Genomic DNA, 17,443 nt, shown 5'->3' with positions numbered 1-17,443 from the left:
AATTGCAAAGGAAGTAGAAAAGGAAGGTAAGGTAGAAAAGGAAAGAACTGGGCATAAACAGGAGGAGAATACCCATCACACACATTCAGACCTGCCTCTTTGTCTTTAAAGATTATGGAACAGATCTCTAAACTGGTGTACCTAAGTGCAGTTCCGTTGACCTCAGTAGCATTATACTGATTACTTCCAGTTGAGGGTCTGCCTTGTGATTGTCAGTAAAGGTCCCCGAGATTTTCCTGGATTTTTTCTTTGCTTTTGCTGTTGGTCTGTCTCTATCACAGGGGATAACAGTTACCTGCTCTGAACTTTAGGGGATGTGGTGAGACTTATCAGGTTGTATATATAGATTCAAATAATCTGGGTGAATTTTTCCAGGTTTGTTCTCCAATAGAGAAACTTACTCATGGTTATATGTACAGACATTTGAATGCTAAGGTCCTAAAAGTGGAGAGCTTGCAGCACTGACACTGGAGATTGGGGGAGGGGGAAGGGGCTGGGCACACATCTGTGTGCTCTAAGGCAATGGTTCCCAAACTCTGACAGATTGCACGCCACCCATTTAAAATGATAAAACCTTAAATACCACCAGCACATTTTTGTCATACAAAGTAATTATTATAAATCTTTTAATGCGTACCACTGACAGGTTGTCTGTGTACCACTGGTGGTACCTGTACCACAGATTAGGAACTGCTGCTCTAAGGGCTACCTTAGTCAGCCTGTCAACACATGACATCAGTGCATAGGGCATCCTTGATTTGCTAACACAGATTGCCCATGGTCAGCCTGCGTTTCCGTACAGCCAAATGTGGGGATTGTGAAGGATGCATGTTTTGCTTCTTGCTGAATCAGGAGAATTCAGTAAACGAGATACTGTCCCTCTTTTGGCGGGGAGGAGAAGGTGCTAGAGAACTGTTCTCTTCTGAGAAAAGCCACAGCATGTACATTCTCTCTCTCTCTCTCGCTCTCTCTCGCTCTCTCTCGCTCTCTCTCGCTCTCTCTCGCTCTCTCTCGCTCTCTCTCGCTCTCTCTCGCTCTCTCTCGCTCTCTCTCGCTCTCTCTCGCTCTCTCTCGCTCTCTCTCGCTCTCTCTCTCTCTCTCTCTCTCTTCTTTTTTTCTCTCTCCTGGGAGTGATTTAATCCTGGTTTTTCCGAGGCTATTTTTTGCCTACAGTAGCCATTTTTACCCTGGGAGAAAAAGCCTGAACAATCTGTATGCTTGTGACTTCCATGGGAGAGCAGCAGCTCTCCCAGGTGAAACTGAATGTCTGTATGAGGCTCTATTTTATGCTTGTAAAGTTAACCGAAGTCCTCTGACGAAAGATGCTGTAGAAACGGAAAGAAGATTAAACACAATAATAGTAGTTTTAATTTCTTCCATCTTTGCTCTCCTGGTCCTACCACTCCCTTGTGAACATTGAACCTGGCCAACCTTTAATTATGTGATCAAATTTCTGGTGCAAAACACATCTATTTCACTTCATAGGTGCTTGAAGATGCAGAAGCTCAGCATTTGTTCCAGTCCATCCTGCCTGATATGGTGAAGCTAGCACTCTGTCTCCCTACTATCTGCACCCAGGTAAGTAAACAGATCTAGGTAAATCGCCTGTCAGGTTAATTCTCTTTAAAATATAAGAAATGGCTGGAGTCAGAGTGAAGGCAGTCAAAACAAGCTAAATAAGAAATATGTATGTATGTATGTATGTATGTATGCTGCAAAAAACATATTTATATGCATCATATTTAACTAGTCTGTAAAGTGCATATCTCTGCCCTGTGCCTGACTCAAGACTAACATAGTTAACCACCTCTTTCTCTGGGGTCAGAGTGCAAGGGCCCTGTTACGTTTCTTATTAAAGGCTTTAGTGGTTGTTCTACATTTAGCTGAGATTCGAGGAATAAAGAGGACACTATGCATCTGTAATGGTATAAAAAAAACTTTGAAAATTCACTGTCCCATTTCTGTACCATTTATCAAAATTCTATATACACTGGAATAGCATGTTACTCTTAGTGATGAGCATGAAATGTTTATATGTTGAGAACTCCTGTTGTTTTAAAACATTTTAATGGATTTAAGTCCCTATGGCTTTGATTGAAACCATCTTTAGAACTATTTTTAATCATAGCAATATTCTCCCAAGGCATTTTTACTAAGGAAAATACTTGATTATATTTGTATTTCTACAATATCTGTGAATACACTGTCCTTAGTAAACTTCAACTTTTTATTTTATTGTAATAGCATCCAAACCTGCATACATTTGCTTGCTAATATAAAGCTGTGCTGTGATTTACTTCTACTGAAGTCAGTATGACTGCTCAGGTGACTAAAGATGACTTGTGCAAGTATGAATTTGCATGATTATGTATGAGCACCAGCATCTGGACTTATTTTTTTTAAGTTTTTCAAAATAGGGCTTTTGTACAAGAACAGGAAAGAACTGTTTCATATTTTAACTTACTGTGTGTCTCCTAGGACTGAATATACAATAATTCTAGTTACTGAGGCAGTTTTACATGAAAGAAATTTATCTTCAGAAGTAAAAGTCCTAAAATGCAGTGACTCAACTCACTTATTACAGTAGCTATTAGTCTGTTAAAAAGAAAGACCAACCCTGCAGTGTTTTGTTATATTGCTGTAGCTATAATAGTGTTGTTCAATAAATCCCTTAGTATTATGGAAGAAACCCAATGAAGGAAATGTACAGGCTTCTCTTGATGCACAGTTTAAAGGTATTTTGTTTTGTTTGTTTGTTTTTGTTAAATCATCTAAAATTAAAAAACAGGATCATAAGAAAGTAGGGCTGAAAGTCCAGTCGTCTGCTCAAGGTAGGATCATCCCTGACTAAACCATCCCAGAATAGTAGTCCGTTAGTTTCATTTCAGTTCCTGAAATCTACAAAGCTGCAGTAAGTCAAAATGATGTGCAGGCAAGTAAGTGTTTTTGTTCTAATGAAAATATAGAATTGAAAAACACATTTTCTTCTAAAGTCAAACTATAAAATTATATGTGAAGGCCACTTAAGTTTCCTAATCTTAATGCAGGCCTGCCAAAAAAATTAGTATACTCTCCCCCTCCCCTCAGCCAACAGAAACAGAGGGTCAGAGGAAATGTATTTTTTCCTCTTGGTCTGCTTAAAAACTAACCTAAGACACCCAAGCTTTTAATGGAGAGAATATTAATCTTCTAATATTTTAGTGGAAATGCTTCCTGCAGAACTGAGGATGTCTATCTCTTGTGTTATATAAACTGATATTTTTATACTATTAATCTAATACTTTTTAGTTCTGTCAGTTTATTATTTAACCCTTTTCAAGACATTTGTCATAGTCTTGCTGGAGCATATTGTAGTTAGTACTGACTTGTTGTTCTAAATTAGCGTGTTAATTGTTACCATGAGTGTTCTTGTTCAGTATTCTTGATGCACATTGTTGATTGTTTGTTGTGGACCATGTGGCAGATTCACTTCTGTAGAATCTAGGCTTTTGTTTTGGTGGAAAAGGTCCATTTTTCATCCTTATTGTTGGGAAACCATCATTGAAAGCATAGATAAGGATAAAGCATTTGTAGACAGCCAGAGGCAATACTTAAGAGGCCTGATAACGGCAGGCACTGTAAGCATCAGCATTAGGTATTGAAATACTGATGCATTCAGTGGATTGAAAGGAAAATAGGGTGGGGAGAAGCTCATGAGGACAGGAGCTGAGATTTTAATTAAAGGAAGGAAATGCACACTCAAAAGAGGTTAAACACAAAGATTGAGGCAGGAGAGGAAGTTATGGAATTATTAAAACAAAGGAAAATAAAGATGTTTCCAGCAGCGAGTATATTTAAGTGGCACTAAATTTAACAATAAAATATGGAACATGGAATAACATGAGAAGTAAAAAAAAAAAAAAAAAAAAGTATCATTTTATATAAATCATGTTGTAATAAACCCTTGGTCTTTCTGTAAATGTCCAATTGGACTGTTCAAACTGGATGTTGGTTTTGCAGTTTGTTTTAAGGAGAAAGCAGCCTCCTACAAAAAAAATGGCTACATTCCTCCACTCTCAGACTTCCCCCTACTTGTTGAAATGTCATGTTGCCAAGTTTAAGAAGTGGGAAGTTAATGTAAATCTTTCTTTCACTTCTGCCATCTCCTTCAATATGCCTTGTACTGGTTCCCTTCTTTTCCATCGACCTGGAGTAATTCAGCCCTCAAGTTCTTACAGCCATACTGGTGGAGTAGTTGTCCCATTTGTCTACTAGTTGGGGTTAAGACCAGCTTCTTCACTTACCTGAGAGAGACTACCTTTTGCAAGGAACAGGAGGAGAGAAGGTACTCCTTTTCAGAGATGTTTCCATTAAATTTGTTGCTGCTTGGGAAAAAATAATATTTATTGTAAGTCGGAAATGCTTGCTATGTGATATTTTTCTATGGACTTTGTAGTGTATAAAAAGATATGTTTAATAATTGCTTATATAACCCAAGTGCTGAAGATTCTTCAGAATGTGTAACTCATGTTAATCTCTAGATGACAGCTCTGTGGTATCTTTTAAAAATTGTGTCCTGGCTAAATAATATCCTTCCCATAATGCTAAACTATGAGCAGAAAACTTGCAAGACCTTATTTGTTCATTTACTAACATTACTCCAGTAAATCGAAAAGCAGTATAGCTTTAGTGATCAGATTAGAATGATGAACTGTCTTTAGGTGCCACAGAATTTCTGATAGAGAAATGCTCATTCAGAATAAGGATCAGGCTTTAGTTGAGACACGCTATGCTTTTTTTTCCTTGGGTAACTTGGAAATGGTGACCATCTTCCACTATTTTTTATGCCTGATATTTTGTTTGCTATTTTGGTCTTCTAGAAGTGCATTTGGTGTATTTTTTTTTTTCTTCTTTAAAAAGGTTATTCCACTCTGGCCAGCTCTTTTCTTCTGTAGCGCTCAATCCTTGATTACTGTGCCACAGTTTTTATAATGTCAGTTTATGGAGAGTTGCAAATTCTTTGGGGGAAGGAATTCTTCAAACTTTAGTTCCTGCCTGGAATGAGATTAAGGGTGGAGCCTATGGCAGAAAATGCCATCAACAAAATAATTCATTTTATCATACAGGTTGCTACTATTTATAGTTATAAATAGGCTTTATACAACTGTCTCAATTTATTTCTGTCAGTGCATTTAATTTCTGATCTTGTCCTACACCTCTTCTCTGCTTTTATAGTACACTTCATGTCCTATAATTCTCTGGTTGCCCTTGGACTATTATCTGTACAGTCTGTATAATGAGTTTTCAGAATTTTATCAGTGATTTAAAGGAGATTTGATATTCAAAGAAAAGAAAATAATAAATTAAATCCCATGCCAGCCTCCTTCCCCATTCAACTCGGCCTGCATTGTCTGTGGAATAGAAGGACTATTTATGAACTAGATGCATTCTATAGGTGGTAACAAAAAGGAAGAAAACTTCTGATTGCACATTTATTTTATGATCAGTTTCTCAATAATAATATTTGCTATTATCAAGACCTCTTTTATTCAAGTTATATTTACATTACCTAATTGCTTAAAATGGAAAAAGTCAAAGCAGTTCATGTTTATGCTAAAGGTGGCTTGTATATACCATCTGCCTCTTACTTTCATCTGTAAAAAGAGTATTGTTGTATTTTATCTAAGTTTTTAAACTGTTTTATAGCCTGACTCCAGAATACAGCTGCTCAAGTGAAAGAGACTTGACTTTTTAAACCTTCATGTGGCGTCTTGTGCCCTTTGGGCTGCCTGGCCTGTCGGGGTGTGGCCCCTCCCCTCAACTCACCTGCTACGACTTTGATGTCAAAATTTACTATGAGAGGGGATCTTCAGTGGAGATCTTTCCCAGGGGGCCCTCCCGACAGACGGCGGTACTTATGGTCGTATGGCATGATGTTCCACGGGGCTCTGTCTCCCCTACACCCCATCCACTCACCAACTGGGTGGATATGCGTTAATGATGGTCTCTGGCCCTGTAGGATGGCCAAGGGCCTGTCTTCCTGGGTTCAGTCGCTCTTCCTCCCCTCTCGGGGTTTGTCTTATTTCAAAGAAAATACTCCCCTGAATAGGAGGGGGCTGCAGAGCTGCCTCCTTTATCCCTGCCTCCTCTAGGGGTCTCAAATGCCTCTTCCCTCCTGCTGTCTGCAGGGAACTCCCCTGCCTCCTCGGTCTCAGCTTCCGCCAGGGGCTGGAGGGGTGCCCCTGCTTTGCCTCCTGCAGGAGGCTTAAAGATCTCCCTGGTGCTGCCTGCGAGAGCCACGCAGGCTGGGTTGCTTCCTTCCCATGCTGGAGCTGCAGCCCGCCTAACGAGCTGCCAGCCCGCGCTCTCTCTCTGGCTCTCCCCCCGTCCTAGTTCCGGCGGGGCTTTTAAATTTTCCCGCGGTGGCCGGTACGGCTGCTTGGATTGGCCCAGCTGTTTCCCGCACTGGAAACAGCTGATTAAACAGCTGGCGTAATGCCGGTTGACACGGCTGTGGCCACGGTTGCAGCTCCTGCTCTGGGCTGCCTTGCGGGAGGTGAGTTAGCCCTGCCGGGGGCCTGCTCCCAGGGTATGAGGCCCGCGGGGTTCACTCTCTCCCCTTTGGGAGCCTGTGGAGGTGCCTCGCCACCACACTTCATTATATTAATAAAAAAAAAAAAAAGTTAAAAACAAAAGGTGAAAGTGCAACAGCGTGCCCTTGCCCCCAAGGGGCCAAGCACGAAATATTTGTTAGTAAGAAAATACCTGTCTTGCCAGAGATTGAAACCGCCTTTCTTCCGCCATCCCCCCACCCGTCTTCATGGAGTTACATATTTAGGACTAGCCGTCTTTGTTCTAGCTTGCAGAGTGCCCCCTCGATGGCGTAGCAAAATGCAACTGGTCCACATATTGTTGTATGGAGAAGTGTCCATACTCAAATGAGATGCATCCAGAGAGTATGAGTGTGTATGTCTGTGTATATATATATGTGTGGCTTTTTCTTATTTTTACTTTGATTTTAAGATTGCCCCGGAATTGCTACATTCCACTTATTTTCATCTGTTTTTCTCTGATAAGCTGCTCTTTGTTCCTTTTATTATATTGATTAGAAATCTGCAATTTATCAAACAAACCTTTTCCAAATCACCTTGGATAAACAACTCTTGACTCTAATCACAAATGCTGATTTAAGGACCTACAATGGCCCTAAATTACTCCAGTTCTAATTTAACAAATGTGATTTGGTACTCCTGTTTTTGAATTGCTAAACTAATTATTTGTCTTTCTCTCTATTTCTCTCTCTCATTTTTGTGTTCTCTTCTGGTAGCCAATACCTCTACTGAAACAAAAGATGAATCACTCCATCACAATGTCACAGGAGCAGGTTGCTAGCTTCCTAGCCAACGCTTTTTTCTGCACGTTTCCACGACGCAATGCCAAGATGAAATCTGAGTATTCTAGTTATCCAGACATTAACTTCAACAGGTATGGTGTTCTGGAGTAAATGGAGCGGATAACTCTCCAGGGATTTTTTTTTTTCTTTAGGGAAGATGCCTGTTTTCCTTTCATATCATTAGGAGGCCATTATCCTTAATTCAGTAGTTAGGTTTATATTCTAAAATTATAATGGGGGGGGAAAACAGGAAGCAGTGATGTAATCAGGTTATCACTGAGGAATAAAAAAACAATCTTACGGACAAAAATGTAATGGTTGATAAGGTAGACTTACCCTATTCTACATGCATGCTTGCACTGTTTTAATTAAGATAACAACCAACCAGAGTGGTCTTTCTTATAAGAGAGTGGCTTCTTTCAGCTCAGTTTGTGTGTTCCTAATTGGCTTGAGTGAAAATTAAAGTCAGTCTGGCTTAAATCAAGTGGCACTCATCTTCTTGTGTTGCAGGTAAACTGAACTGGTTTAATATCACAACTTAAAAGTTATATTGACAGAATGCTGAGTTTAGACAAGACGGGTATACTGATTCTGGTACCCAAGTTATTGTGCATATGCATATGAACACTCGCATGCACATATGCAGACATCCAAGCTGCTTGCTCTTACCGTACTGATTTCAAGGTAAGGTTACTGGACAAGAGCACAAGAGGATTGTGGTGGGACATAAGGCACATCCTTTAGGAAGCCATGAGATTTTGAAATCTTAGACATCGATCAATGTAAAAGCAGAGATCTGTTCATTTAATAGAATTTATATTAAAACTGGTGCAAGAAAGCTGGCAGGATTAGAAACCAAATCTCACGTGGAGTTGTTTAGGTTTGCCCTTATTTATAATATTTTGTTAAGGAATTTAAACTCTGGGAAGATGTGAGAGGCAAAGCCAAAATTTTCATTACTTAAAAGCATAATATAAATCAAGGAGTTAAATCAGTGTCAAGAGTAGAAGAACATTTTGAATTGGATGTTAAACTGCCAAATTTGAATATATGTCCTTTCCTTTTCTCTGAATGTTACACAGTAAAAGCAGAGCAATATAATGTTAATGGCTAACCTAAGAGATTATATTTTTAAACCATTTAAATAAAATATTAGGTCCTTGGCAGACTGCATGAGGTATGTAACCTTCTGCCAGAGTTTCAGACAATAATTGTTTTGATAATTGGATAGACTATCCAAGTACAATCTTTGCTATAGTGTCTGCATCTTTCTGGTCTGTCCCTCTTTGCTGTTTTTGACGCTTCACTCTGAGACGATATAAATTCCTACAGTATTTCATCGCTGCTGCTTAAACTGTCTGAGAATCTACTTTTCAAAAATAAGTGCGTGCATACATATGTACATACAAAATGCTAATACGTTGGGCAGAACTTTGCCTTTTTTGCACATATGCAAAAATTTTCCTCTTCTGGGGGCTTCTTACAGTTTCCCTGTTGATTTTTTACAAAACACATTTTATCTTGCATTTTGCTTTTAGTTGCTTTTTGCTATCCCAGACTGGACCATCATTAATTCTTTTCTGTATCTCCTTTGCGGTTGTGATGAGCATTTGGGAAAGGTGCCTTCTGCAGAAGAATACGGACCTGACCTAGAATAAGAGGGGAAGGGTAAATGAATGTGATAGAGGTATGAGGGACTGATGTAGTTAGAGATAAGGAGAAAAGGATAAAAAACAATTGAAGGAATGTGAGGTGAATGACTGGGCAGTGGAGAAAATGATACATAAGGGTAACATTTTCTACCTTAGTCTTTTAATGTACTCTGATCTCGTTGGCATTCTGAAATGAGAAGTGTGAAAAAGGAAAGGATGGAGTAATCTCTGTTTTCCTTCTTCCCATGTGATTGTTCCCACATTTTCTCCTCATTTCCCAGTCATTCAGTGGAAAAGAGAGACAAGAAAAGACAAGAAAATAAATGGCTTTTTCTCAGCTATTAGTTTTCTTCTGATACAGTGGTAGAATTTACCTTTGTATTTCCAAATTTTATAACAAACTAACAGGCATTCATTACCTGGCTGCATATGCACAAAATGTACTAGACAGACCCTGAAATCATAATTTATGCAACTGCTATAACAGCCCACTTCACTATAAAGAAATATTAGAAGCTTTTTTTTTCCCTGCTGGCTTTTGGGGAAGGCCTGTTCTTCCTACAGCATTATGATCCACAGTTACATCCAGCTCTAAAATTACTGTTTCAAAATAATTTGTCTTCTGTATAACTGTGGATGAATTACTTATTTTTCTGGGCTGCAAAAATTCATCTAGTGCAGACCTTTAATGAAGCACAATAACTGTGAAGGGTGGCAATTTTTGTGTACGCTTTTTAATAACAAATTCCTTAATGAAACTGAGGTTCAGTCTTCCTAATATCCACATAAGACATTTTTCTTCTTTCCAAAACTTTGACTGAGAAATAAAATCTGTAGCTTGTTTGTGTAATAAATACAAGCATGCAAGCTTTTTATTACTAGTGTGTGTTCAGTTTCATACGGTGTTCATATTCCCAGTTTTATTATATATTACTATATCCTATCAGGGAGGGACTAGATATACATATGTTTAGTGGTAGTTTAAAAAAAACCCTGTAGAATAATAAGTCATGTATTTTTTCACTTGTTACCTTGAAGCCTGCTTCTCTGTTTTGTTGAACATTCTTTTATTTAATTAACATTTTTGATAGTTGAGGTCTCATTTCATGGCAATCTTGTGTTTTAAATGGGAAGAGCAGGACTTTGAATCAAAAGTGAAAATCATCTGCTCTTTAGCTATGTGAAATTCACCTTTATGTCACACTGTAGGATAAACCAGTGGTGCTCAACCTTTTGGCCCCACAGGCCAGATGAATGGCCTGGAGCCCATCCTTGGGCTGGATTGGGCCCTGGGGCCTGGCACTGCCCTTTCTCTGACTGTCTTGCCAGGATTGGTTGCCTGTGGGGGCAGGGAATGGCCAGTATCACTCCTTCCCATCCCCTGTGCTCTAAGATTGGGTCCTAGAGGGCTGGCACCACCCCCTCCCATCCTCTGCATAGTGGGATTTGGGCATTGGGAGGACAGCATCACCCCCTTTCTCACAAGGATTGGGCCATGGGGAGGCCAACACTGCATGCTTCTCACCATGATTGCCCCCCTTATGATTGCCCCCCTTGTACCAGGATTAGGCTCTGGGGTGCTGGCACTGCCCCTCTTGTGCCAGGATTGGGTCCCAGACTGACTCTGGTTTGACAGCTGCTGTTAACTAAGCTACAATAGCTCATTTTCCTGTCTCTCTTTTACAAGAGACTAAGTGCATTAGAGGCATGACTTCCTTCCCTTTCCCCTTGTGTAATAGCTCAGCTCATAAAAGTTCAAGTTATTTTCAAATTTAAAAGTAATATGCATAGCAATATAAACCTAGTGGATTTTCTAGTGCAAATGTTAGAGGGGAAAATAAAATTCTATGCACAAGACATAACTGTTAGAGTGCACATCAATAATAGTGGCAATATAAAATATTTTACCACCAGTATGTAGACCTTAAGTTAATTCCTTCAGCCTTGTCAACCAAGATCTTTAATCTAATTTTTCTTAGCAATTGGAAATAAGAAAACTTGTGTTAGTTAAGATGTATGCATCTTTTATGGAATGTCTTAATATAGGAAAGGAAATGGACAAACGGTACAGTACATTTATTCAAGGGAATAGAAATCTAATTTAGTAGTAATGCAATTGTCTCTTACCATAAACAATATGAGTTTTGCAGCATTAATGAGTATTCTCTGTGGAGTAAATTATCCAGTGTATTTGCAGTAACTTGTTTAGGGATTAGGGATATATGTTATTTATATAAAAAGTGCTTCCAGTTGCATTCCAAACAACTAAATATTGCTTTGAAGTAGTTTAAGATAGCAGTTGTGAATTTTAACCAAGTTTGCTGGGAATAGAAAGAATTATAAAGTAGAGTCTAATGTTCTGTACCACTTTCAAATGGGCATGTGCATTTGGATTCCAAACTACCAAATGAGAAGTCTTATATATTAGCATTATTTGTAGAGCATATTTAAATAATGGGGTACAAGGAACTTGGTTCAGTGTTTAAAACAGAATACTGAGGTCTGAATTCAAGTTATTGTTCTTTTATTAACTCATTGTATGACCACAGATATGTCATTTAATTCAACTTTCAAGCATCCATAACTTTTGGGTGCCTTTCTCAGGATTTAAGGCCTAATTTTTGGTAGTACTGTACTTCCATAGATTACTTCAACATTTGAGGTACCCAAGACTCCAAAAATATCACTATTAATGTTTTTTTTTAAAGGCCACACATGCTTTTTTGTTCCAAATTATTTACTCATTATGGTCAAAAATCTAGAGATCAGATATCCACCTGTCTCTCCACCCTCCCAATTTGTGTGTGTGGGGGGGGGGGAATTCAATACATAAAGGAAGAGAGAGTACTATTTGTAATTGGATGATTAGCCAACAAAACTGTTGCTCAGTTTTTTACATATTGGCAGACAAATCAGAGTGAAAAATATCTACTTTAGTTAAAGGTAAATTTACAGTTAAGAGCAGCACTTTGTACAACGTGGTATTTTGTCTGAGTTTGTGTCCTGATGTTATTTGATACCTGTAACAATTAACAGTTTGCAGGAAGTAAGAAAAGAAATTATGAGGTTAAATGTTTGAAGCACAGTGTGTTTCTTTTGATGCTGGGGGGATCCAAAACCTCTCAACTACTTTTCTGTTTATATAAAATGGAAGATAAGTTTTAATGTAGAAAGGTAGGATTTGCTTAATTTACAGTACCTTATCTAGTTTTTTGCAGTGCCTAGTGTGTCTCACTTTTGCATAAGGCTGCTCTGAGGTTTCCTGATCAGAATACACAAAATCTGACTAGATGGTTGCATTTCCCTTGGAATTAATGCCAAATTGGTTATTCTTATTGATTATTCTTCATACCCATTAAGGACAGGTGTTTTTCTCTTCCCAAATTAGCACATGAATTGTTCTAATTTGGACGTTAAAAATCCTCAATCAGTAGGTTTGAAAATTTAATGCTAAAAGAGCTTTCATCATTAGTCCGTATGAGCTGACTTTTAGGCAAAAGTATGTTCAGTAGAACTTAAACATACATTAGGTCAGAGTTCAGGATTGTAAACCTTCTACCACTGTGACCATAAGCAGTACAACCTGTACTGGTCAACACTGAGTGCTCAGTGGTGGTTAACCTGTCAACCTCAGGAAGTGCCAATGGCTTTGGGTGGATGAGCGCCTGAGGAGGGTAGTAGAATCCTTGATGAAGGAAATGCTGTCAAAAGGCAGACGAGCATAATCATGCAGTGATTTTGCCCAGGGTATTCACACAGGGCAGATTGGGCTCTTGAGTCATGGCTGGCAACCAGTCTAGGAGTGGAGCCCTGAAAGGCAGGCAGATGAAAGACCTCCTCTGTACTGGCAACTTCTGCAGCATAGCTGGTTCCAAAAGTATTGATTTCCATCCTTCCTTTGGAGCAAACCAGTGAATCCAAGAGGGGTACGCTGATACAAGGGAAAAGCAACGTCTCCATATCAACTGCCCAGGTTGTTGCTGTCATATGGAAGGGATGCTCTATCCTTGCTGGCAGCATGGACCCAACATAGAAGGTGGCAGTTACAGGTCATAAGCCCTCACCTGATTGGCATAAAAGAGGGCACCATGGATCACCTTCGATGATGGAAGGAATCATTGCATGCCACTGGTCAGCTACCACCCATCCTGATGCTGGTCAGCCCCCAGACAAGTGCTGACCCACCACAGTCTGTCTGCCTCATTGGCTGTATGGGGCTAGGCCAAAAGCCAAAAGCAGACAGAAACTTCGCACCTGCCAGAAACAAGAAACCAAGAACTTTCTGGCTTGGAACATCAGCACCGTGTGTCCTGGCTTGACGGACTGTAACAACCTACAGTACATAAACAGCATACAGAAGTCGGTCTTGATTGACTGTGGGCTGTACAAACTCGACATTGACTTTGCAGCACTCCAAGAAACAAGATTTGCAGATGCTGTTTCTATCCAAGAGGCCATTTATACCTTTTTTGGCAAGGTAAAGGCACTGAAGAAAATCATCTGCATGGCGTTGGTTTTGCTGTGAGTAACAAGTTGGTTAAGCTTATAGAAACACCTATTAAGAAGTCAGAGCACATCATCTCACTTAAACTACAGACTACCATCAGTTCCGTGAACGTCATCAGTGCTTATGCATCAACACTCAACTTTGACCCTGAAGAGAAGGATACATTTTATGACACTGCACCAAGCTGTCAAAGGAATGCCATCAACTGAGTGACTTTCTTGGAGACTTCAGTGCAAGAGTCAGTACAGACCGCTCATGGCCAGATTGCCTAGAACATTTTGGCTTTGGCAAAATGAATGAAAACAGGCAATGGCTTCTTGAATTCTGTGCCCAAAACCAACTGTTCATTAACAATTCATATTTTTCTGGAAAAGATCGCTACGAAGTGTCATGGTGACATCCGCAATCAGGCCACTGGCACCGACTAGACCTTGTTATTGTTAGGAGGAAAGACCTACCTTCAGTGCAGAAGACCTGCATGTTCCACAACGCTGACGGTGACACTGACCACTCCCTGATCATTAGCAAAGTGAAGATTACAGCCAAGAAACTACATAGAGCAAAACCTAGGAGCAAACCCAGAATTCATATCACTAACACCAAGAACCAGAGGAAGTGCCAAGAGTTTGTGAAGGCTTTCGAACCCAGCATATTTGAGAGAGAAGACAGAAGAAATTTGGGAAGGTTTAATTAAGAACTGCAATCTAAGAAACAGCTAAAGCTACATTTGGGGGAAAAAAGAGATCATCCAATAAGGACCGGTTCAAAGAAAATGCAGAAGAACTATTACCTCTCATCTGCATCAAGATCACAGCCTATCTATAACACAACAAGAAGCCAACAGTCAGCACCAAAGTGAGACTTTGATGTGCAAATAATGCGGTACAGAGAGCAACCAGATGCTGTACAAATCAGTACTGGACTAAGCTCTGTGAAGAGATACAGTCTGCCTCAGACACAGGAAAACTAAGTCATGTACAGTGGTCTGAAGAAAGCTCTAGGCTCTACTGTCAACAAGGTTGCTCCACTCAAATCACGCAGCAATGAAGCCATTACAGATGGAAGGAAGCAGATGTCTTGTTGGGTTGAACACTACTCAGAGCTATACTCACAAGAAAGAAACATCACCAGTGAATCACTGGACCAAATACCAACTCTATAGGTCATGCTGGAGTTGGACATGGAGCCCACTGTAGAAGAGCTAAGTAAGGCCATTGATTTCATCATCAAGGGGCAAGGCTCCTGGAAAAGATGTCATCCCAGCAGAAATTCGCAAGTGCAGGAAAGAAGGCCTACTACCATATCTTCATCGGCTGCTACTTAAATGCTGGAAAGAGGATGAGGTACCACAAGATATGCGTGACGCAAACAGCGTCACATTGCATAAAAATAAAGATGATATGGGCAACTGCCACAACTACAGAGGTATCTTGCTACTAAGTATAGAAGGAAAAGCTTTTGCAAGGGCCGTCTTGGTGCACCTATAACAGCTGGCGAGTCATGTCTACCCTGAATCTCAGTGTGGATTCAGGGCTAGATCAACCATAGACATGATATTTTCCCTGCATCAACTTCAAGAAAAGTGCAAAGAGCAGAGCTGACCAATTTATATAGCCTTCATGGATCTAACCAAAACATTTGACACCGTTAGCAGGGCAGGCCTATTTGCAGTCCTAGAAAATAGAGGATGCCCACCAATCCTGTTAAGTCTCTTATACGTTCTTTCCACAATGACATGAAAGCAACTGTTCAGTTTGATGGGTTCACTTTGGACAGCTTTTATATTTCCATGGAATTCCAGAAGGAAAGTAGGCAAAACTGTATGCTTCCAAGAGAAGAGCAACTGCACTAGAAAGCTAATAATTCTACACACACATTTAATCTAGCTGGAATAATCATAATTTAATTGTTATATGTTGTGAAATGGGACATTAATTTTTCCCAACTGGAGCTCTGTGCAGTGAGTGGGCTGTCTATATTTCCCACTGACATCAGTAAAAATTGAAGGTGCTTACTATCTTAATGGGTAAGGCTCTTAATATCGTACGGGGGTTGAGATCATTCTTTTAGTACATGCAAGCATAATAATTTACTTCAGATAACTTAAAGCTTTAAATTCCATAAACTGTGAAAACTAAAACGCTTGTTCCATGTAATTATTAGAGTTGGTCAGCATGTAAATTATAGTGCTATTCTACTTGTAGATTAGTATTATTCTTCTGCTGTTTTTTTAAATGAAAAAGTAGATAATAGCCATGTAAATACAAAGTTTTGTATTGTAGCCAAACAGTTATAGAAACCAGTTGTGTTCTTTCTTCTTGAAAATGTAAGAGGAATGTTCATAATAGACAGTTCATGTACTTACCCTTTGTGCAGAAGAGATTTGCCAGCCATGGCTAGGTTATTTTTAAAATCCAAGAAATGAATAAAGTACTGATGTTATCTTCACTGCATCATCAGAGAGCAATAATTTTCATGAGAAATAAAGGAGATTTGAGGATTTGCAATACACTTTTGGTAATTTTTATGAATTGGTGTATTTAAATCTGTTTAACAACATTGCAAGCAAATCCTATTGAAAACTAATCAATAACATGTATTTATAAATGGAAAATTTTCCACTGTGATATGAAGTATGATCTATATTTGCCAGCTTTTTTCTGTTAAGTCAAATCTAGGACCATGTGTAATGTTATAACATCAGTGCAGAAGCATAATGAGATTCCTGAGTGCCCTGAACAGCAACGGTACATGGGGCAGTCATTGTCTACACTGCTGCTGGTGCAGTAGTGGGTAGGCTGGCAGTGCAGCTGCCACTTTTTTTTTTTTCTTCTTCTTTGTGCCCCCCACTCCTGTCCCTGCCCCAAAGGGTTGACATCCAGCATGGTGCCCAGGTTCACTTCCCCAGCCCTTTTTGTTAAGGTACTGCATCTGATACTGATACAACATATCAATATACGGTATGGCCCAATACAATAAAGACCTTTTATTTGCCTTTTAGCTTGACTTTAAAATATACTCAAAATTGGATAGCAAGAAACATTAGTATGTTAATATATTGCCTCTAGTCAATTCAGCAGTACAAACAAGATTTCTTTCTTAACTGGTATTCTTCCAAATTTGTTACCAGTTCCAGAATAGTTTGCTGGTGGTGGTGAAGGATCTAAATGGAAGGGAATCTAAATTCCAGGCACCCAAGGCTGAATACAGACATTTGGAGAGGTTAGATTTAGTTAAAAATGGCAACTTGATCTAACCCAGTTTGCCCAGCTGCGGACCTTACACTTGTTAGGTGGCTCTACATGCAAACTTTACCCAAGTTCAGGATAGTTAGATTGATCTAAAAATGGCCAACACGATCTAAGTTGTGTACTTCTGAGGCAGTCTAACTTAGCTTGGGTCTGGCGAGACCAATCTAACTGAACTTCCATACAGTTCCCAGGGCTGGGAAAGCCCAGTTGCTGGCCCCAGCCCTGGGGTTGCACTTTCCATACCTGTTCCCTGGCACTAGGTTATTTTTAACACACTCCTTCCTCCCATCACCTATATGTGCAATTTGCCCCTCTCCACAGATCAGCCAGCCCCCTCAAGTGCAGAAATCTCCCATCCTGTGAGGCACTCCCAGTGTCAGTTTTATCAGTGTTTGCTGATGCTGGGAGCTGAGGAAGTAAGTTAGATTGAGGGAGGGGGAGATGGAGTGGGTAAGTTGTCCGGCGGGGATTGTTTGTCTGGAGCTGGAGGGTATCGGGGGGGCTAAAAATAGACCCTGTTCCTGGGGGAGTGGGGGAGAGAGCCCCATATCCCCCAAGACACCCTCACAGATCTTATGAGCCCTCATAATCCCATCAAACCCTCCCAGGCCCTAGCCACGCCCCCATCCCTGTGTACACCTGCCCTCCCAAACCCCCCCCC

At 39.9% G+C, this 17,443-nt stretch overlaps 1 protein-coding gene across 8 annotated transcripts in view; it reads left to right on the top strand.

The window, feature by feature from the left end:
- PARG (poly(ADP-ribose) glycohydrolase) overlaps positions 1-17,443 on the top strand; it is a 140,703-nt gene that overhangs the window by 52,842 nt on the left and 70,418 nt on the right. For 7 of the 8 annotated variants that reach the window (XR_003095424.1, XR_003095425.1, XM_025210961.1 and 4 more), the window contains 2 exons: positions 1,486-1,578; positions 7,307-7,464. Coding sequence is in view for 6 of the 8 variants with exons in the window: in XM_025210961.1 (XP_025066746.1) it covers positions 1,486-1,578; positions 7,307-7,464 (251 nt within the window). In the remaining 2 variants the exon portion in view is untranslated. The remainder of the gene's footprint in view (positions 1-1,485; positions 1,579-7,306; positions 7,465-17,443) is intronic. The other variant, XM_025210966.1, reaches the window with a different exon arrangement.

The sequence above is a fragment of the Alligator sinensis genome, unplaced genomic scaffold (assembly GCF_000455745.1).
Source record: "Alligator sinensis unplaced genomic scaffold, ASM45574v1 scaffold374_1, whole genome shotgun sequence".
Taxonomy (NCBI): Eukaryota; Metazoa; Chordata; order Crocodylia; family Alligatoridae; genus Alligator; species Alligator sinensis.
This window is presented reverse-complemented; position numbering and strand designations above follow the sequence as displayed.